We start from the raw sequence: 24,177 nt of genomic DNA, 5'->3' as shown, positions 1-24,177 counted from the left end.
TCTCTCTCTCTCATCCCTTGTTTCTCCCCTCGCCGGCCGGGGAACAGGGGTCGAGCGGGGCGGCGCCGGACAAGGTATTTAAAAGGTATAACTGCAACCATGAAAAGAATATTAGAAAGTCCATGAATAGACAAGAAATTTCTACCAATTTCAGGAAGATAGAAAGTAGGTGGATTGGTGACAGCTGCGGAAATAAGATGGAGAAACCACAACCTAGCCAATGGAAGAGCTGGTTTCCCTGAAGAATCCCAGAAAGCTTCAGGACTCAGAAAACCCAGAAGGCCAGGAATGAGACATTTAAACTGAAAACATACAGAATTATTTGAAATTTTGTATATCAACACCCTGGGAAGAAAAGGAAGCTACTGTGAGTGTTGTACCCTACAGCAAAGATTTCTGCTTTCTGACATTCCGTGTCCCCCAGCATACACCAGACCTCCAGCCATTCAATATAAAACATGGCCCACTAATTGAAAATACGCCATTCACAGAATTCTTACGTAGCTTTGTATTCTTTTTATTCTAAAATAACATTAGATAATCAAAGATTACTAGATTTTGAAGAAAGCCATCAACATGAAAGAGTAAGACCAAAGAGACAAATAGGGAAAAAAATTACACCGGAAGAATCAGAGACAGATCAAACAAAAGAGAGTTAAGTTTTTAAATTAAAAAAAAAAAATTGTTTTTAAATATTAGCATCCACTTAAAAGAATTATACACCATGATCAAGTGGGATTTATTCCATTTATGCAAGAATGTTTCAACACAAGAAAATCAATTAATGTAATATAACTACATCAGAATGAAGGAAAAAACACATATCATCTCAACTGACTCAGAAAAGACATTTGACAAAATCCAGCACCACTTCTTCATAAAAATACTTAGCAAACTAGGAATAGAAAGGACACTTTGCATCATGATAAAGGGAATATATGAAAAACCCACTGCTAACATCATATTCAATGGTGAAAGCCTGGAAGATTTCCCTCTACAATTAGGATCAAGACAAGGATGCCCACTCTCACTACTGATATTCAAAAATGTATTGGAAATTCTAGCCAAGGCAATTAGCAAGAAAAAGAAATAAAAGACTTCCAAATTGGGAAGGAAGAAGTAAAACTTTCCCTATTGCAGATGGCATGATTCTATAAACAGAAAATCCTGAAACATGCACAACAGAGTTATCAAAGCTAGTAAACAAATTCAGTAAAGTGGCAGGTACAAGATTAATACACAGAAATTGGTGGTGTTTCTAAACACTGGTAATGAACAATCTGAAAAGTGAATCAAGAAAGAAATTCAATTCACAATAACAGCTAAAAGAATAAAATATTAGGAATAAATTTAACCAAGGATGTAACGGATTTGGATTTATAAATAGAAAATTATAAAACCTTGCTAAAGAAATCAAAGAAGACGTAAAGAAGTGGAAGGACTTTCTCTCTTCATGGATTGGAAGACTAAATATTCTTAGGATGTCAATTCTACCCAAAGCAATTTACAGATTCAATGCAATCCCAATCAAAATTCCAACAGTTTTACTTGCAGAAATGGAAAAGTCAGTCAGTAAATTTATATGGAAGCATAAGGGGTCTCAAAGAGTCAAAAACATCTTGAAAAACACAAATAAAGTTGGAGGACAAACACTTCCCGGTTATACAACTTATTACAAAGCCACAGTTGTCAAAACAGCATCATACTGACACCAAGACAGACATAGAGACCAATGGAATCAAACTGAGAGTTCAGAAGTAAACCCTCACATCTATGGCCAGCTGATTTTTGACACATTTCCAGGTCCACTCAACTGGGAAAGAACAGTCTTCACAACAAATGGTGTTGCAAAAACTAGACATCCAAACGTTAAAGAAAGTGGACCCCTATCTCACAGCACATATAAAAATGCACTCAAAATGGATCAAAGACCTAAATATAAGAACCAAAACTAAAAAAGTCCTAGAAGAAAACATGTGGAAGCATCTTCAGGACCTTGTCTTAGGCAATGGTTTCTTAAGACTTTACACCCAAAGCATGAGCAACAAAAGAAAAAAATAGAAAAATGAGATCTCCTCAAAATTAAAAACTTTTGTCCACCAAAGGACTTCATCATGAAAGTAAATAGATAACCTACAGAACGGGAGAAAATATTCGGAAACTACATATCCAATAAGGGTTTAATATCTAGAATATATAAAGAAATCCTACAACTCAACAATAGAAAGACAAACAACCCAATTAAAAATAAGGCAAAAACTTCCTACCCATAATATGAAAGACAAGGAGGCTCACCTCCTAATGTTAACAAAAACAAATAAAAATTTTATCAAAATGGCCTTGTGAAAATTAAAAAAATAAATAATAAGCAAAACACTTGAATAGACATTTCTCCAAAGAAAATATACAGATAGACAAAAAGCACATGAAAAGATGCTCAACATCATTAGCCATAAGGGAAATGCAAATCAAAACCACAATGATATACCATTTCAATCCACTAAAATGGTTACTATTAAAAAAAATAATAACAAGTCTTGGAGAGGATGTGGAGAAACAGGAATACTCAATCACTGTCAGTGGTAATGTAAAGTGGTGTAGCTGCTGTGGAAAACAGTTTAGCAGTTCCTCAGAGAGTATAAAATTATCATGTGACCTAGCAATCCCACTTCTAGGCACATACCCAAAAGAATTGAAAGCAGGGATTCTAACAGATATTTGCACATCAATGTTCATAGTGGTAATATTCACAATAGTCAAAAGACAGAATCTATTCAACTGTCCATAAAATGAATGGATAAACAAAATATAGTATATCTGTACAATGGAATATTACTCAGCCATGAAAAGGCATGCAGTTCTGATCATGCAACAAAATGGATGAACCCTGAAGACACTGCTCTTCTGGATCTTGAATAAAGAAGCCCTGCAACAGCAAGACCTCATATTCACGCCCAGGAAGAAATATTCCGCTTCCCCACCCCGCCCCATTCCAGCATCTTGGGTCTGATTTTATACTCTTTTATCTAGGTAATTTTGGTAGACTTTACCCAAGAATCATAACACAAACCTATTTCCCCACCTAAATATTCTACTACTATTTTTTCCAAGATGGGTACCATAATTTCATTCATATATAGATTTTATATTCTGGTATTCAAGTCAATACAATGCTGAATTGAAGAATGGGACTAGTCATTTTCTTAGGTGAAGTTTAATTCTTAAAACAGAAAGTAAATGGATTCATAAGATATTTCTAATAAACATCACAATGATTTTCTTAAAGAATACCTCTCTCTAGAATTTCTGATAAAGTATTAAGTATATGTTGTAGAGGGTTTTTAAGGAAAATTTTTTTTTTAGTTTTAAAAGTGAAATTGTGCATACATACTTACAGCATGACAACATTCTTATAAGTAAGGTATTTTAATGTAAAACTTCCAAGGAAAGTATGTAATTGGTGTTAAATTAAATTAAAGACATGGCCTTTCCCTCTTCTTTGATCAGAATTGAAAGAATATGTTGAAAGAAAAAAAAAAAAAAAAAATAGGCTGTTATATCGATTGCTGCTTCTTCTCCAAACACTTCTCAATATCATCAATCACTTGAATGGCAGCGTTTGGAATTCGGGTCCCAGGACCAAAAATATTGACAACACCAACTTCAAACAGATATTCATAATCCTGTTGAAAGAATTTGTTTAATTAATAGAAAAGACAATATTTCCAATTTCAAGGAAATAAAACAAAAGAACAATGAACTCTATCCTTTCTTCTCTGTCCTCAGTGCTCAAAACTTTCTCAACTGGATACTATTGGCATTTGTGGCTGAAAAATTCTTCTAAGACTGGGACTGCTACTAACAGTCAGTAGCACCATCTTCCCAGCCCCAAGTAATTAAAAGAGCAAAAAACACTCTGCCCACTTTCTAAACACCCCAGTGTGCTGTTTGTGGTGGGGAATTATATAGCTCCCTGACTGAGAACTTCTGAGCCCTAAATCATAATTTTGTCTCTCACCTGAATTTTTGCTAGTTGTCATTATTTGTGTTAAATTTATTATTACGTTATGGCTTTGGGTTTCCTCCTAGGCATTTCGCCTGCAACTAGGGAATAGTAGTACTTTGAATTTGATCTTATGATGGAATGAGATTTCCTACAAATGAAAATTAGCTCGATTTTCCTTTCTCTTTTGTTGCTGCTGTGTTGTCAGTTTACTTTAAGCATAGCCAAAGTTTGAGTGAAGAGATTCCCAGGGCAAAAATACTGCTGCAGGCTTTAGGTTATTTTAACACCAGAATCTGTTGTAACAATATCAACTTTAGGACATGCTTTAAAGCCCTGATCCTCATAAACCAAGGCGATCATATATGCTAGCATGTCTAGTTTGTGCTTGTTGTCACAATACTCTTTTTAATAACACTCTTTTTTATTCTCAAAAGTGATCACACTTTGATGATAAATTATATGGTCATGCTGATTATCCCCCAACTACTTCTTTCTGTCTCTATATCCTTGTAAAACATTCTTTTAATAAGATAATTCTGCAATTATCTGTGAAAATCTTTAGGGCAGAGAACATGTCCAATTATCTTTGTATCCCCAGTACTTGACACACAAAGGCAATCAAAACACATCATTGTTCTTGGGTAGGTGCTATAGATTTCAACAGCCCTTAAGGAAATTGGATGAAACCTGAAATAATAATCTCCTAATTGGGCATGGTCAGATCAATAGCTTACTGCCTTCTATCTTTCCTGATAATGCTGTGTGCCATATGCCCTGACATTTGAGTTATGGATATGGAATGGGGGAAGGAAAGCACTGGGAAATGTTGCTACTAAAGGAAGAGTTCTTGACTTAACTTAAGCCTTACAAAAGTCTTACAAAATGCATTATATTATAAATGTTAGCAATAAGGTAAAAGGTCAGCAATAAATGAATCTGGGTAAAAGGTATACAGGTGTTCTTTGTACTGTTTTTATCTTCGCAATTTATTTGTAAGTATGAAATTATTTCAAAATAAAAGGTTATCAATTGAAAATGTCCTCCACTGAGCTGGGTTTGGGATATCACATTACGTCCTTCATGACAAAAGTAGGTATCATGAGCTTCTAAACTTTCCTAAAATACTTGGAGGCCACTGCTGCTAGTAGGATTAGAAGATTCTGATTGTACTAACAGGTACTAGTGAGGATAGACCATACTTTATTTAATCAGATTGCATAAATTGAAGCTCTGCAATGGCAGGGTTATATCTGTTTGATTAGACACCATATATTAGTGCCTTCTAATTTAAAAACTAAGTGATTTTCAACTGCATAACAGTATGACTTTACATATTCAGAGAAAATACATGGGTGTAACTACTATAATTATATTACAAAGGATACCCATTAATACAAAAGTGTGTCATTACAGAAAATGGTACTTAAAGTCTTTAAAATCTTGGGGTAAAAAGTCTGGCAAAACACAGATGTTCTAAGTAATTCAAATATTGAGAGGGTTAATAAAACTTGTTTGAAACATATTTCTTAAAAATGTCAGCTCACTTATATAATAAGCCTATTTTTTTTCTCAACTCATTCTATTTGGTACTAGCTAATTACTTTGCTTTTTAAATTTTAAGATCATGCTTAAGAGCTTAGGCATTATAGTCCCTAAAACTGCAATATAAATAGAAGTATTCCACAGATAAAGAATAAGAGCCCTTTATTTTTCCAAATATTTAACTATAAATATATATATATTAAAATAATAGGCAAGTATGTGAACACAGCACTTTTGTGTTGACTATATCATACAAACACTCCATTGGGAGAAAGATAAATATTACATAATTTGTTCTCTAGCCCCACATTATTACCAGTCTCACCACCTCATGCATATGTATTTTCTCATTTCATAAATACTGTATAAATTCACTGTAATGTATTCTGAATTGTAATATGGGAAAAAATTGTAGACCCTAGAAACAAGGTCACATTCCTGCTCTTGTAGCACTGACAAATCATTTTTAGCATCTATAAATTTATATATAAGTGGATATATAAATGTATAGGGCATTCTAGCATCTATAAATCATCTACCTAGAGCAGCCACATACACAGCTCTTCTAACTCAGGAAAACTTGAACTAACTGGATTAGAAATAGACACTATATCTTAGCTAATTATTTTAACTGACTAGGAAGGAAAAATGTGGAAGGAGTCCCTCCATCCCATGAATAAATTGACATCATTGATTGTTTATCCTCTATTTCACCTTTCCTAAAAGGACTCAAATTTTTGTTTAAATACCTGTAACTTCCCCATTCAGTCCATAACTTTCAGGATAAGCCAATTCCACTTATGTCTTAATTAGTTAGGATATGTTTAGTTCCAAGAAAAGTATACCCCAAAGAAGCTTAAATAAGAAATTGGTTTTATAGGCGTAACAGATACAGCTCTGAGGTAGGGTGACATTTAGGGATGGGAACATGGAGAAAATGGACAAGGTGGCTCCCCTAAAACAGCAGAAGCAAGCTGAATGGTTAACTGACAGACGCATTCTACCACCAGGACATGGAGTCCTTGCTATATCCCTGGTTAGGATGTGAATATTCACTGTGTGTTTACCATTCTTCTCTATTTCAATTGTTTTTATTTTATACTGTTCCTTCTCCATCACTGTCAACTGAATATGAAGAAAGTAGATAACTTATTTATCATAGGTTACTGGTTTGCAAAGAGGTAGTTCTCTCACAGAAGGTTTGGAAAGTGTTAAATTAAATTATACACAATAAATTATGATATAATTTGAGTAGAAAACAACAGCAGTACCCACTTTTGGGCTCTGTAGAATTTACTTAGTAAAATCACCAGAAAAAAATTAAGCTCTAAATCAACAACAAATTTATCTTTAATAAAAGTGTACAGTAAATTAAGGAATTACATGTAAGCCATCATTATTTAGGATTCCCTTTATAGTACCAGAAAAATATAGATAAAAATACCTGCGGTGGTATCACCCCTCCACACATGACAAGAATATCTGGGCGTCCAAGGGAGCTAAGTTCTTTGATGAGCTCAGGAACAAGGGTTTTATGACCAGCGGCTAGTGTGCTTACACCCACAGCATGTACATCTGCATCCACAGCCTGCTGGGCCACCTCCCGGGGAGTCTAAGCAACCGAAAGCAAAGAGACAAATCACCATTTATTCCCAGGTAAATAAAAAAATGGTTCAAAAGTGTTATACTATATAAATCAACATCCCAAGATTTCCCTCATTAAAAAATCTTGAAATGTATTATCACTTCAGAGTTCATCATTAAATCATAAACACCATTCATACTATTGATGCAATAAATACACAAAACTGCATTTTCATCTACCACTAGAATTCATTTGTTAGATTAAAGTTGAACCAATAAACAGATCCCCCAAAGAATCTTCAAAATGAAGTAACATAAGCTACATATATTCATTATAATTCTTTTAAAGTACGGGCATCTATTGTCTTTATTATTAACAACCATTTACTGAGTGCTTGTGCATATATACACATATATATATATATACATATATATATATAGGATTCTTAACAAAAACCTACCTTAAATGCAAAAAACTCTAAAAACATTTATATACTTACCTACCAAAACAGCTCAAGGACACATTTTCAGAAGTTAGGCCTAATTCTTTATTATAACAATTTCCACTAGATTCTCTAGAGTAATATTTAAAAATCCAATCAAAAGAGGAAAATCATCCCACAAAGGGTGAGCCTCTTCAATAAAGTTTACTTTTTTCAGGTGAAAATGCAGTGAAAACTCTTTAGTCCTCATTTTAGTTGACCTATCTATAGTATGCAAAAATAGTATTTCCTTCTCCTAGAAACTCTTCTTCCTTACTTTTTATCACTCTGCTCTTCCCATTTCCTTTCACTCCTCTATAGCTTCTTCCTCCTTTATTTCCCTTTCATGTTCCAGTTCTCTTCTCACCTCAATGTATACACTCTTCATGGGAAATAACACCCATTTTCATGGCTTTAAACACCATTTATATACTGATAAGCCTCAAAATTTTGTCTCTGAGGCCCCTCTCTCCTATGCTCCTGCTGTGTGCATCCAATTTATAGCCAGCTTCATCTGAATGTTCCACAAGCACCTACAAAATTCATCACATCCAAAATCAAATTCAGCATCTTTCTACACAAAACCATGTTCACATCTTCAAGTACTATCTTCATGAATGGCACCACCATTCCAAGCAGGAAATATGGACACTAGACTCATCTTCCCTCTCACACATCACATTCAGCCCTCCAAATGCTGTAAGTTATCTCCTAAATATCTTTTTAATTCATTTGCCCAGTAATACCTAAGATTCATCTCTGCTCTGTAAATTATTACACATACTTTATAACAGTAAAATTTATAAATGTGTATGTATGATTGTATGTTCATGGCAGTGCTTAAAAACTGACTTCTGAAATTCCTGAATGCCTCACTGTTCTTTGCCAGTTCTCTTAACTGCCTCCTTATATCTAAACAGTCCCTACATAACATTTTCTGCAAAATTCTACTGAGTTTTGGTTCCTGCAAAGATCCTGACATTGCCTTAGTTAAGGCCTTCATTTTTTCTCACCCAGATTATTGGACATCTTAACTGGATTCCTTGCAGCTAGTCGCAGCTCTCCTCAAGCCACTTTAGAAAATTACATTTTACTAAAAAGTAAGCTTTCTAAAGTATAAATTTCATGGTGTCACTCTACCTAATCACCTTTGGGATGAAGTTCAGACTCCTTAGAATGGCATATAAGGTTATTCATAATCTACATCCTACCCCAAGTACTGTATTCTAAATTTATCGATTGTCTTTCATTTACCTGAAGGCATCATGGCCTCTCATAGCTCTATACCTCTACTTGTGGCTTCTCTTCTTTTTAACAGACCCTTCTCTGCCTTGTTCTCAGGCTCCTGAAAGGTACAGCTCAAATACCAGTTCCTAGGAGACTTGAAACAAATGAACTACCCTCCCTGTCCAGACTTCAATTAGAAATTACCAACCTCTGTTGTGATTACTGGTAGGCAAATTTCTCTCTCTTTTATAGGAGCCTGTAAATCCCTGAGGACAAAATTATATATTACTCAACTCAGAGTGTAGCATCTTGTAGATGATCAATAAAAATATAGTGAATAAAGTTTTTAATATGAAAATTATTGAAATATACTTTTCAGCCAAGGATTTTTTTGTTGTTGTTGTTGAAATGATTAATGTACTATTACTCTATAAAGAATTTCAGCCTCATTTACACCCAACAAATTATTTTCTGGTTTTGGTCTAATACTCTGTGATTATACAAAATACTAATAGAATATAAAAAGAGGAACAACCTTTTTATGAACTGAGCTTACTCTGATGTTTGATTTCCCTTTCAAATTATGTTCCACCAATCCCATGTAGATTATCCTATGTGAAATCTCAGTTAGTAAAATAAGAGCTTTGACAGTAATCGTCACTGTTGCAGAAGGCTAATATAAGTTTTAGCTCTGAATTCACATTCTGAATGTAACAAGTACATTTAACATGAATTATATTTTATTTTTATTTTTGTCACAACTGATTGAATTGTACACATCCAAAACTAAATTAGGAGATTTGTTGAGTATGTTCGTCTTTCATAACTTTAAACATGTCTATCATTGTGGTCTTATCTTTTAGAGTTTTTTTTAAATGTAAATGAGAAATAATCACACAGGGTGATTTATGGCATGTTTTCTGAAGCTCCTCCCAACAACCTTTAGTACCTGAAAAAGAGGACCTATGTCCACATCAAAACCAAGATCAGCAAATCCTGTAGCGATAACTTTTGCTCCTCTGTCATGACCATCTTGTCCCATTTTTGCCACAAGGAAACGAGGTCTGCGACCTTCACGTTCCAAGAATTTATGGACCCTAAAGAACATTTTCAAACACAACAGCTAAATATTAATTGCTCAAAGGTAGGATACAAAGACTGAAATTTATTCACAGCAAATCTTTCAAATTTATTTTAAAATGTATAATCTATCTACCTCTATTTTGTTAATATCTCTATTTTAAACTGAGAACTGCATCAAAGCGTAAACATGTTTATCAGCTCCCCCTTAAAGGAAAGTTTACAAGATGGCAAAGCCTGTAGCCTGTAACACTGAGAATATTACAGTGAAACAAGATGAGAAAATGACAACTTTCCCTTAAGCCAGTCTCCAGAATACAATACACAGAAATATTTAAATACAAATAAAAATTAATTGAAAAGTGCCTTTTCAGAGTCATTCATAGTCATCATATATATGGCTCACTAGCTGTTGTAGACTGTCCATATCTCAACCACACTTCACAAGTGTGAACTCCTATAAGTTGAAAGCAATATGTCATTTTATAATGATGCATAATCACAATACTTGCTTGCTTAAATCAGCAAACTTTCATCCAAAATAAAAAAGCACTAAATGCTTTTAATTGATAAAAGAAAAAAAGAGTAATTCTGACTACTTTAACCTTGACTGATTTGATATTTATTTAGTACATAAATACTGACATAAAAATTTCAGTGGGAAGCTTACTACAAAGGGGGAGAAAAACAATCACCAAGAAGCTACTTTTTATATTTGAGAAACAGGATCACATTAATTTACATTTCCAAATCATGCTGTGGCAGTGTTATTTATTGTCAGTACAAATAAGATTGATTTTAATTTATGCATAAATGGCAATCAAATGATTTGTTTCAAATAGGAATATTAAGATTTTATAGTTATTTGAGCAACTGAACAATGTAAATTAACCTAAGACAATATTATAGCCTATCATAGTAAACAGATGGAAATCTAAGTACCTAGAGGATAGGAAGCAGTATCATTGTCAGTTAGATTAAATAAACATTTACTTGAAATAAGAAATTCCTAAACAAAGTTCAAAATATTACTTTAGTAAAAGTACAGACTATCAGAAAAGTCAATTCAAGTATTTTCTAAGTGGTATGTGAGAAAATCATGTCCCCAGTAGATTCATGGGGATTGAGTTAAAAGAAAAGATGAAATTCTGGTTTAAGAAATGTCACATATTACCTATCGATAGCAGATGATATCTCTTTACTTTCTCCAAATTCTTGGCGATATGCTCCACTCACCATCCGATCATTAGCTCTATGTTCCCCAAATACCTTTTTCATGGCATCTGTGATTTCTTCAACTGTACATCTAAAATTGTAAATGGAAATACTATCACTACTATGAAATAAAAATATTTATCTTAATATTTGATAAAATTATACATTTTATTAAAGTAAAAAATACGCTATCAAAAATCTAAATAAAAATATTTTAATACATTCTTGAAAGCATCTTTCCTCAGAATATGCACTCAAAAAATGATTCCTGATGCCTCTACATATAGTAACTCTTTTCAATGTTTGTCAACAACAAAAAAAATGACTGAGTATCCTAAAGACTATAAATAGATGAGCATTTAGAGGTTATATTAAAAATTTATCACTTAGCAAGTGATAGTTTTTGATAAAAATTAAGTCTTTTAGCATACTTCATCCAGTTGTTCATTAACTCATTCCACATTTATTGAGCATCTAATGAGTGTCAGGCAATGGTCTAGGTACTAGAGATAGAGTAATAGACGTAAGACTGAAAAAAAAAATGCCTGCTCTTATAGCACAGAGGAGGTAGATAATACACAAGCAAACAAATAAATTACTAAGATAATTTCATATGGTAATCAGTAGTGTATAGACAAGGGAGAGAGCTATTTTAAATAGGGTAGTCACTGAAAATATGACTTTTGAACTTAGATCTAAATGATGAAAAGAAGGAGGAATCTAAGGGAACATCGGGGAAAGAGTGTTTGAAAGGAAAAACTAAATGTAAAAGCATGAGAGACAGGAAAATATGCACTGTGTTTTAAGAATAAAAAGGACACTGAGAACACAGTGTAATGGGGAGAGAAGGATAAGATAAAATCAGAGAAGCAGACAAGAGTTACATCAAGCACAGTCTTGCAGGCCATGGTAAGGAGAACACATTTTAATTTGAAAGATATGAGAGACCACTGAAGGATTTTGAGCAGAGAAGTCCTCTAATTAATTGGAAAAAATTAAAACTGGAAAAAAAATCCCCACATACTATTCACCCCTTAAGCAATTAAAACATGCTAAACAATAAACCTGTAAAAAGCAAAAGTAATTTATTTAATGAAATTACCATATATTAGGAGACAATTTTTCCATGGGTCACTTGCATATCTGCATGTCCTGTGAAGCAAAGCACTAAATGTCCTTTATTCTGGACTATCTTTTCAAAGATGTTTACATAGTGAACAGCCTTAGAAGATAAAAGATATTCTTCTTCCAGAGTAAAGGGCAGGTTTATTTTCTGTCCAGTATAATAGAAATAATGTCTCAAAGAGCAGGCATGCTTACTGCCCATTAAAAAGATGCAGGTTCCCTGAACTCAGGTTCCCTAAGCTCCTGGAATGCAACCCAATCCGCTGTGTGTGAGTTCTCATCTGGCACTTTTGCATCACCCTGTAGGAACTAGAGCCCAGAAGGATCTAGTGCAAAAAATGCTGCTATTCTGGCTACTGCTATTGTTATAATAAATTGTCCTCTTGTTTCTGAGCTAAAGGTCTCATTTCTTCTATCAGCATCTATAACACAGTGGCAGACTAACTTAGCTTGCAAGAAGGGTGAAATCTTAGACCCTTTTCATTTTTTGATACTATAATAAATTTATTTATATATATTTAATACTTTTTTGTATTATATATAATGTAATAATATAATTCTAAAATAACATAACAAATATATAATCAATAACAGTTAACATTTATGAAGTGCCTTATTCTGTTTCAGGCGCTATTTTTTTTTTTATTGTGACTGTTCACATACCATACAACATACAATTATCCCCAAAATGTACATTCAATTGCCCCTGGCACCATCATACAGCTGCGCATCCATCACCACAATTAATTTTTGTTCAATTTTTAGAACATTTTCATTACTCCAGAAAAGAAACCAAGACCAAAAAAAAAAGGAAACTCAAATCCTCCCATATCCCTAACCACCCCCCCCATTGTTGACTCCTACTATTAGTATATTGGTATAGTACATTTGTTACTATTTATGAAAAGAAGGTTAAAATACTACTACTGTAAGTACATGGTTTGCAGCAGGTATATATTTTTTCCTATATGTCCCTCTATTATTAATTTCTAGTTGTAGTGTCATACATTTGTTCTGGTTCATGGAAGAGATTTCTAATATTTGTACAGGTAATCTTGGACATTGCCCACCACAAGATTCACTGTTTCATACATTCCCATCTTTTAACCTCCAACTTTCCTTCTGGTGACATACATTACTCTGAGCTTCCCCTTTCCACCACTTTCATGCACCACTCAGCCTGTTAGCTATTCTCACAATGTGCTAACCGTCACCTCTGTTCATTTCCAAACATTTAAGTTCAACCTAGTTGAACATTCTGCTCATACTAAGCAACAGCTCCCTGTTCTTTAGCCTCGTTCTGTATGTTGGTAACTTACATTTCATGTCTATGAGTTTATATATTATAATTAGTTCCTATCCGTGAGACCCTGCAATATTTGCCCTTATGTGTCTGGCTTATTTCACTCAGTATACTGCCCTCAAGGACTCATCACCAATACATTTTTTTTTTTAAGATGGTTTTGTTCACATCCCATACATTCCATCCTAAGTAAGCAATCGATGGTTCCCTGTATAGTCACATATTTATGTGTTCACTTCCCTCACCACTATCTACGTAAGGACATTTATATTTCTTCCACAAAGCAGGAGGAAGAGTCAAAGGTGGTAGAGAGGCAGAAGAAAAGGAAAAATGAAAGAGAAAAAAAAAATATACAACATGACAGCTAGGAAGCAGCAAAAAGAAAGATAACCTTAGATCAAAGTAGAAAAGAGAGACACCACCACCAATGCCAAGAGTCTCAAACCCCTTTCCTATACACCCCTCTTACGTGCATTTACCTTGGTATACTGCCTTTGTTACATTAAAGGAAGCATAATACAATGTTTCTGGTAATTACAGCCTCTAGTTTACGTTGATTGTATTTTCCCCCAATACCTCCCTATTTTTAACAACTTGCAAGGCTGACATTCAATTGTTCTCCCTCATGAAAAAACATATTTGTACATTTTATCACAATTGTTGAACACTCTAGGTTTCACTGAGTTATACAGTCCCAGTCTTTATCTTCTTCCTCTTTTCTTCTGGTATCCCACATGCTCCCACCCTTCTTCTTTCAACCATATTCACAGTTATCTTTGTTCAGTGCACTTACACTGCTGTGCTACCATCACCCAAAATTGTGTTCCAAACCTCTCACTCCTGTCTCTTCCTATCAGTCTGTAGTGCTCTCTTTAGTATTCCCTGTAGAGCAGGTATCTTGTTCAAAAACTCTGTCATTGTCTGTTTGTCAGAGGATATTTTGAACTCTCCCTCATATTTGGAGGACAGTTTTGAAAGATACAGGATTCTTGGTTGGCAGTTTTTCTCTTTCGGTATCTTAATATATATCACCACTTCTTGCCTCCATGGTTTTCTGCTGAGAAATCTGCACATAGTCTTATTAAGCTCCTTTGTATGTGATGGATTGCTTTTCTCTTGCTGCTTTCAGGATTCTTTGTCTTTGACATTGATAATCTGATTATTAAGTGCCTTGGCGTAGGCCTATTCAGATCTATTCTGTTTGGAGTATGCTGTGCTTCTTGGATCTGTAATTTTATGTCTTTCATAAGAGATGGGAAATCTTCATTGATTATTTCCTCTATTATTGCTTCTGCCCCTTTTCCTTTCTCTTCTCCTTCTGGGACACCAATGGTATGCACATTCTTGCATTTTGTTTTGTCCTTGAGTTCCTGGAAATGTTGCTTCATATTTTTATATTCTTTTCTCTATCTGTTCTTTCTTGTGTAGGCTTTCAGGTGTCTTGTTCTCCAGCTCCTAAGTGTTTTCTTCTGCCTCTTGAGATCTGCTGTTGTATGTTTCCATTGTGTCTTTTGTCTCTTGTGTTGTGCCTTTCATTTCCATAGATTCTGCCAGTTGGTTTTTTGAACTTTCGATTTCTGCCTTATGTATGCCCAGTGTTTTCTTTATAGCCTTTATATCTTTTGCCATATCTTCTCTAAACTTTTTGAATTGATTAAGCATTGTTTAAATTCCTGTATCTCAGCTGAAGTGTAAGTTTGTTCCTCTGACTGGGGCATAACTTTGTTTTTCTTAGTGTAGGTCGTAGTTTTCTGTTGTCTAGACATCTGACCTCCTTGACCACCCCTAACAGTTTTCCCAGATGAGAACAGGCTCAGGTCCCAGAAGGAAGAAATATTCAGTATCCAGTTTCCCTGAAGGTGTGTCTCAGAGGATTGACACACCCTGTGCTTTTCTGCCCAGCAGGTGGGGCCTGTCAGCCTGTCACTCCAGACTGGTGTAATGGGGTGTGGCTCATGGCTGTTTTCCCCCAGGCTCTGGGGTCTGGTTCTGAATGGAAGGCAGGTAGTAGAGCTGGGCCTCTCCTCTTTCCTCTTGGGAAGATATGCTCCCTAGAGAGAGGTCATTTGCATATAAACAGATTCTTTGTTTCTCTGACTGCTACCTCCACCGTTGTCTGGGTCAGAGTGCTGCAAGTTTAAAATGGCTGATGCTTTCTCTACTGCAGAGCACTGCATGCTGAAAATGGCTGATGCTTTCTCCACTGAGCTGCCCAGGTTGAGAGAGAGAGAAAGGAACAGAAAACCCCCGTCCACAGCCCCCAGATTCAGCCATCGGCCAGAGATAGCACCCGATCCCTTGGGCTCCCCCTCCTGAGACAGATACATCCCCTGGCTCTCCAAGGTCAGTCGTCACCAAAAGCCTCCATCTGCTTGTTGGGGACTCGTAGCCTGCATTAAGCGGTTAACATTAAAACCCCAGTTGGAGCTGGGCTGAGGTATATTCGCTTGTTCAGAGAGTGGTGCTGTGTAGCACCATGGGGTTTTGCAGTTCAGGCTGCCGTGAGGGTGGGAGCTCTTGGCATGGGTCCATGTGGAACGACACAAACAATTAAGAGAATAGTATACAACCAAGGCCTGATACTCCTTTGATTCATTCATTCATTCACTCACTCAATAAACCCATAGATTTTATGCTATGATCTCAGCATTTCTCCCAGTTCAGATTGTTGCATGATGCATGGACCGTAGCCCACCATCTCCCAGCAGTTATTCCAGATCTTCTACTAGTTGTACCTGTTTTTTTTTTTTTCTTTTAGTTGCTGTGGGGGGACTAACTAACTTCCACTCCTTTCTATGCCACCATCTTCTCTCTTTCAGGCACTATTTTTAATGCTTTAAGGTATCCTCACAACAATCCTATTATAAAGTCCTACCTCACTACATTGTGCCTTGTGAAAACACAAAAGGAGATAAAAACATGCAATTAGCTTCTGTCTTCTATACAGCTTCCTCTTCAGTGCAAGATAGGGGAGGTTAGGGGACAAGGGCAGGATGGGAAGGGTTATGTAAAGGCAAAAAAAGAATTTCAAGAAGGAAAAAGTGATCAATAATGTTAAATATTGTAGAGAATTCAAGATGTGGAATAAAAAATTTCTATGATATCTGGCAAAGAAGAGGTCAATAGTGAACTGAGTAGGAGCAATTATAATGAGGTAGAAAACAAAATGCAGTGGGCCAACATATGAAATGGAGGTAAAAGACAGAGCAACAAAAAAAGTATTCTACTCTTACAAGAGTTGATAGCTCTAACAGTTAAGGAAGGAGGACTGGAAAAGTGGTGAGGATATTGCTCTTCTGCTTACTTCATAAGAAGCAGAGTGGACATGACACAAAATTGACATGACATGGAATGACACAAAACTGACGTAACAATGGAATGACACAAAATTTTTCCTATCAACTGTCAGATAAATGCCCCCCCCGCCAAGGGCCATTTTAAATGGAGAAATATCAAGGAGGATAGGCAGAAGCTCAATAATATACTTGCGAGTACATCTATCTAACTTCAACTGCAAACCAATGAAATAGATTTATTTCAGTAGCTTCAAATATTCTAAAGGACAGTATTAATATAATCAATTCCAAATGTCTGCATATTTTCATTACAGAGATGCTTAAGGAAAACAAGAATAAAATTTATTTGGTTTCCCTTATTTTCTTTAGGCTCACATGGTTCATAGGATCAACCTTTTTATAAGTGTACTTGGAAACACTAAATCAGTCAACCTTAGAATCTGGAAATTCCCAAACTTACAACAGAACCTTACCTTGCACGGGCTGCATCCACTGCAAGAGCTAGAATATTCCCATCTCCACTGGCAGCACATTCGGTTAGTGCAACAAGACACCGTTCAGCCAGAGCTTGATCCCTACTGGATTTAACCTTATGGAAAAAATCAAGTAAACAGAAAATTTAGATGAACACAGAATAAAAGAGAAATCAGTAGGTTACATCCTGTACACATCATCTTGTTGATACATATCAATTGTTCCATAATCCTAATCTCAAAAACAACAGGAAAAAAACTAAGAGAATAGTATATAACCAAGGCCTGACATTCCTTTGATTCATTCATTTATTCACTCACTCAATAAACATCTAAGAACTTCCTAATAATACTAAATTACTGTGTAACCCTGATAAATCAAAAACTAGGGGGGCAATAATAAGTAATAGTGCTCACCCTCCTAGGTACTACTTAGGTTTTTCTCAAGTAGCAAGATATTAAAAACAAGTGGCAGGATCTAAGATGGTGGCATAGAGAGGAGTGGAAGCTAAGTAGTCCCCCTGCAACAACTAAAAAAACCAGAAACAACTAGTAAATAATTCGGAGTAACTGCAGGGGGACAAACGTAACCGTCCACTCATCATACACTAACTTGAATTGGGAGGAATGCCCGAGATCACAGCATAAAATCTGTAAGTAAAAACTGTGGATCCAAATCAGGAGACTCCTCCCCCACAGCCCAAGCTACAGAGCCTCGTGGTGCCAGAGAGAAGCTTTCTCCCAGCAGGTGAATATGGCTCAGCTGAGCTCCAACTGGGGTTTTAATTAGCAAGTATGAACTGCTCACTAGGAGGTGCAAGTCCCCAGCAGGCAGACGGAGGCTTTGGGTGGCAGCTGACCTTGGAGAGCCAGAGGGTCGCCTCAGACTGGCTCTGTTCCTTTTTCGACTCAGTGGGGAAAGCCTCAGCCATTTTCAGTTCCCAGTTCTGTGACCCAGACAAGGGAGTAGCGCAGGCGGAGAGACACCACTGAAATGTTAATGACCTCCAACTAAGGTTTCTATCTTCTCTGAGAGGGAAGAGGTGGGGCCCAGCTCTGCTACCTGCCTTTCATTCAGAACTTGTACTAGTCAAGAATTATAGGCTAATCTTTGCATCAGGCAGAGAGCGCCCCTACACGGCCCAGCGGCCCGGGGCATCCCTTGAGGGACGATGCGCACTAGTGACGTAGCACAGCCTTCCCTTGGCAGAGGTCCTGGAAGATCACAGCTGAGAAGGTGGGTCCGCTCGGAAAACCCAGGGACGCTATGTCAATGCCGGCGACTTTTGGGTCAGCAGCAGAGAGAGTCTGGGGCAGAACTGAAATGAAGGCTTAGACTCTTGCAGCAGCCTTGAACCTCCAGGAACACCTAGGGGGTTTGAATATTAAAGCTGCCCTGCCTCCCTGACCACCCAGACACACGCCCCACGTTCAGGGCAGACAGTTCCAACAACAAACCCAAACTGAGTTCACCAACTGAACCCCACAAAAATCATTTTCCCATACATCACAGAGACAGAGTTGGGGAGAACTGACTTGAGGAGTATAGGTGACTCATAGGCACCATCTGCTGGTTAGTTGGAGAAAGTGTACGCCACCAACTTGTATTTCCGAGAAATTAGATTGGTAATTTTTTTACAACTTGAAAGAACCCTATCAAGCAAAGCAAATGCCAAGAGACCAAAAACAACAGAAATTCTTAATGCATATGATAAAACCCGATGATATGGAGAACCCAATTCCAAACACCCAAATCAAAATATCAGAAGAGACACAGAACTTGGCACAATTTATCAAACAATTACAATCAAGGAACAAAAATATGGCACAGGATATAAAAGACATGAAGAAGACCATGGAACAGAATAAAAGGGACATAAAGAAGACCGTAGAAGGACATAAAGAAGAAATTGCACGATTAAATAAAAAAACAGAAGATCTTATGGAAATAAAAGAAATTGCTGGCCAAATTAAAAAGCCTCTGGATACTCATAATACAAGATTAGAGGAAGTTAAACAACAACTTAGTGTCCCAGAGGTCCACAAAACAGAAAATGAAGGAACAAAAGAAAGAATGGAGAAAAAAATCGAAAAAATCAAAATGGATCTCAGGGATATGATAGATAAAATAAAACGTCCAAATGTAAGACTCATTGGTGTCCCAGAAGGGGAAGAGAAGGGTAAAGGTCTAGAAAGTGTATTCAAAGAAATTGTTGGGGAAAACTTCCCAAACCTTCTACACAATATAAATACACAAAGCATAAATGCTCAGTGAACTCCAAATAGAATAAATCCAAATAAACCCACTCCAAGACATATTCTGATCAGACTCAAATACTGCAGAGAAGAAGCAAGTTCTGAAAGCAGCAAGAGAAAAGCAATTCACCACATACAAAGGAAACAACATAAGACTAAGTTGTGACTACTCAGCAGCCACCATGGAGGTGAGAAGGCAGTGGCACGACATATTTAAAACTCCGAGAAAGAAAAATTTCCAACCAAGAATACTTTATCCAGCAAAACTCTCCTTCAAATTTGAAGGAGAGCTTAAATTTTTCACAGACAAACAAATGCTGAGAGAGTTTGCCAATAAAAGACCTGCCCTACTTCAGATATTAAAAGGAGCCCTACTGACAGAGAAACAAAGAAAGGAGAAAGAGATACAGAGAATTTTAACAGATATATATAAAACCTTACATCCCAAATCACCAGGACACTCATTTTTCTCCAGTGATCATGGATCTTTCTCCAGAATGGACCATATGCTGGGACATAAAACAAGCCTCAATAAACTAAAAAAACAAACAAACAAACAAACAAAAAACAATTGAACATATTCAAAGGACAATCTTTGATCACAATGGAATACAAATAGAAGTCAATAATTTTTGAATTGTAACTCCACTATTTACTTCCTACATGATATAAAATACACAAAATCTAATGACAAATCAGTGGTTTTGAACTCAATGTAAAATAAGTAATTTTTGACAAGAACTATAAAAAGGTGGGGGAATGGAGGAGTATAGGTACATAGTTTATGTGTCCTATTGAAATTAAGTTGGTATCAAAGAAAAACAAGATTGTTATGGATTTAAAAGTTTAATTTTAAGCCCCACAGTAAACACAAAGAAATTATCAGAGATGAAAAGTAGAGTATGGGTTAAGAGAAGTGGGGGAAGGGGCAATGGGGAGTTAAGAAATGAGTGTAGGGTTGCTGTCTGAGGTGAAGGGAAATTTCTAGTAATGGGAGGTGGGAAGATGATAGCACTACAACATTCTAAATGTGATTAATCCCACTAATGGAAAGCTGCGGGGGGGGGGTGGAATGGGAAGATTTAGGCTGTATATATATTTCCACAATTGGGGAAAAAAAAAAAAAGACAGTCTAAATAGATGACAATTGAATGCCAAGGATGACCCTGGATGGGATCTGTGGATGGAGGACAGAAGGCTCAAAGGGACAGAGCTGAGACATAAGGAAAAGGAAATATAGAATGTAAGCTTTGTATCATTGTTGAATCTCTTGTACTTCTTAGCTGCGCTTAATGGGATTGCATAAAAGAATGTTCTTGTTCATGGGAATTGTATATGTGAATTATAGTGTTTGTTCAAAGGATGTGTGCAGCTAGCTCTCATCTGTTCAGAAGACAGAGCAATTGATGATGGGTAATAGATAGGGAGAGAGGGAGGGAAGGAGGGAGGGAAGGAAAGAAGTAGCGGTGTGACAACATGTTAAAGTTAGTGGATCGGGGTATTGGGGGAGGGGGGAATGCTGGAGTTCTGTGTATGGGGTTTGTATTGTTTTTGCAACTGTTCCTATAACTTTGAATTTATTTCAAAATAAAATTTAAAAAAAATAAAAATAAAAATAAAAACAAGTGGTCTTTTATAGGAAGAATTTTGAAGGCACACTAAAAATTAATAGTTACAAGGAAGAAAAACAAAGACAATTAGAATTTGGGGAATATTTCAGTTGAAAATGCACAAAATATATGGCATTTATAAGCCAAGGTAGGACATAAATTTTATATTAAGGGCAAGGAAAACCCACCTCCAAATTCCCCATGGAAGGTCCTATTTTTCTTTATTTTATACAGGTGCCTATGTTTTTTTGTGATCTAAATTTCTAATCTAAGGGAAGGCAATATAGGATAGCTTGGTGTTTTTGAATTATAAATCATAGTTCATTAATGGATGGTGACATTGATTTAGTGGATTAAACACCAGCATTTTTAAAGAATTGAAATAGAACAGAAAATATCCAAGTACCCTGTATATAATGTGGGTAAGCACTCTTGTGTGAACCTTTTATTTTAGTTCTGTGTATAAATATGTATGTCCATTACCATGGGCAGGTATGCAAAACACATTTCTTATTTCAGTCATGGTCAAGAAAGTTGGAACACCACTAGTATGGGCCCAGGAGTCAAGTTGGGGTTCAATTTCCAGCTCAACATTTGCTAGCTGTCTAGGTAAATTATTTAACATCTCTCCATTAACATCTGCCTTATTTGTCAAATGGGGAAGGTGAAAAGAATAATTAGATTATTATAAGGAAAAAATGCAAAAATGTGTGCCTTAAGCAATATCTGGCCTAAAAGAGACACTCAATAAATCTTAATTTATAAATTAACAGTAATAACAAGAATGTAGAAAATCATGGTTTTAAGTAACAAGAACTTTTGCAAATTCTATCTATATTTACAACCAGAATAACATTTATACACCTTAGTAATTCAATCCTTCACATGTATTTTTAGCTATACTTGTAAGACATAGGATTATTCCTTAATACACAGAATTCAAGGCTATGTAACTCAAACGATAGCTACCATTCACAAATTGCTATCTAATTAAAATAACATAGACGATAAATATTAATTAAGCACCTATAATGCCAGCATTGTTCTAGTTGTGGAAATATAGCAATAAGCAAAACAAAGCCCCTGTCCTCATGCTCCTTACATTTTATCAGGGTAAGAAAGATACACACACAATATACACATAAATATATTAAGTCTGTAAGAAAAATAAAGCAAAGTAAATAAGTAAGTGATCGGGGCAGTGGGGTTGAATGCTAGTATAGAGATTACTGTAGGATTCTTAGATAAGGTGACATTTGAGAAGAGACCTAGAAAGTACACCTTTTCAGATTTACTGAAATGTATTCATTTTTATATTATTTAGATTTATTATAATTCTCTGGACAGTAAACTATTAAAATTCATGGAGAAGAAAGAAATACATGCTAAAATTAACTGGGTCTGCAAGTTGGAGAAAAAAAATTTAATGTAAAAATATTGAGATGTTGCTGTTAGGAAAAACAAAAACAAGTTGTATAAACACTATAAGTAAAATATTGTTATAATCAGTTGTAAAAGGGAAGTATTGAGAAAATATAAACTTTAGTCCAATACTGAAAAGCACCCAGAATACCACAGCATAAATATTTTAATACTATAAAAACATGTCTGGCTTTATTTATAGTGAAAGTTAACTTTTATACTGGAAGAACTCTGATTTGTTCACAGTCCTAAGAAGTGATTCTAAGTTCAAATTTAGGGAAAAGTTACACTGGACCCTCAATTTTTGCTAAACTGACACTAGAGTCAAGGAAATCTGCATTTAAATCATAGCTCTCCCACTAATGGTATAACTTTGAACAACTAATTGAACCTCTCCAATCATCATTTCCCTCACCTATTAATGGGAATAAAAATAGTAATTTACCTTAAATAAAATAATGCACAAAAATGATTCAACAAAAGCACTTAGAACAGTGCATGCTCAATAAATATTAACTATTATTACTGTTTCTACATTACTATTATTGAATTTCTCTCTCTTTCTCAAATTATGGTTTACATCATTTATGGTAAATAGAATCCCTCAAGCTTATGAGGGCATAGAGTTAATGAGAACCTAAAGTAAGAACTTAAAAGTATAAAGGGGGTTTTCCAAATATAATAAAGACTAATACTTCTGTAATCACTGAAAATAAAATGCTACATCCTAAATAAGACCATAAAAAATGACAAACTAATACAGGGGTCATTATCTCCCGATTGGATTGAGGATAAAAGAAGAAATTATGTCAGTAAACATCTAGACATTAACTCTAATGAAAAAAATTTGAAGATCCTAGTTATATATTCCAACTAACTGGACAAAGTCAATCAGATTCTTAAAGAACATTTGATCTGAGGCAATAAAAAGTGTCATATCTTGAACAATCACAAAGAAACTGAAGAGAGAAAAGTCATTAAGGGATTCAAGTTTCCTGCCTTGGAAACAGCAGTAATTACAAAAGCCAGACATTAGGAGAACAAGGTAGTCTAATGCAACAGAAATATATAGGTTACAATAGGGAGAATTTATATGTCTTATCTAATATTTTAGTATTTTATATACTTTGTATCCTCTCAATGAGAAAGTGGAAATAAAAAGGAAACAGCACTCTAGTTTAAATAAAAATAAAGTTCATTACAAACTGTAGTCACTAAAGCACTACCAAATATATTTTTAATTTAAAAAAATAAGAAAGCAAAAGATTCTTTTATAATAGTATCAGAAACTGTGGTCTAATGGAAATAAATTACAATAAGATGCCCAGGATTCAAGTCCTAAATCTGAACTTTTTTGTCTTTTTAAAACTTTGAGTTATGTAATCATCTAAGTCTTAGCTCTAATTTGTAAATTATGAAGGGTATTATTATTATAGTGTGGATTTTAATGATAGCATATAAGTTGCATGGAAGCAGATATCAAGGTTAAAAATATGAGGTTTTGGTGTCAAAAGACCTACATTTGGGTCCTAGCTGTCCATTTACCTTGGGCAAAT

At 35.4% G+C, this 24,177-nt stretch overlaps 1 protein-coding gene across 2 annotated transcripts in view; it reads right to left on the bottom strand.

Moving 5' to 3' along the window:
• Window positions 1-3,410: 3,410 nt before the first annotated feature.
• Window positions 3,411-24,177, bottom strand: part of MMUT (methylmalonyl-CoA mutase) — a 44,596-nt gene continuing 23,829 nt past the window's right edge. For both annotated transcript variants that reach the window (XM_037843347.1, XM_037843348.1), the window contains 5 exons: window positions 17,334-17,449; window positions 11,096-11,227; window positions 9,791-9,938; window positions 6,993-7,160; window positions 3,411-3,683 (listed from right to left, as the gene is read on the bottom strand). In XM_037843347.1, the coding sequence (XP_037699275.1) occupies window positions 3,555-3,683; window positions 6,993-7,160; window positions 9,791-9,938; window positions 11,096-11,227; window positions 17,334-17,449 (693 nt within the window). In that variant the 3' untranslated portion in view covers window positions 3,411-3,554. The remainder of the gene's footprint in view (window positions 3,684-6,992; window positions 7,161-9,790; window positions 9,939-11,095; window positions 11,228-17,333; window positions 17,450-24,177) is intronic.

The sequence above is a fragment of the Choloepus didactylus genome, chromosome 7 (genome assembly GCF_015220235.1).
Source record: "Choloepus didactylus isolate mChoDid1 chromosome 7, mChoDid1.pri, whole genome shotgun sequence".
In the NCBI taxonomy this organism is placed as follows: Eukaryota; Metazoa; Chordata; class Mammalia; order Pilosa; family Megalonychidae; genus Choloepus; species Choloepus didactylus.
This window is presented reverse-complemented; position numbering and strand designations above follow the sequence as displayed.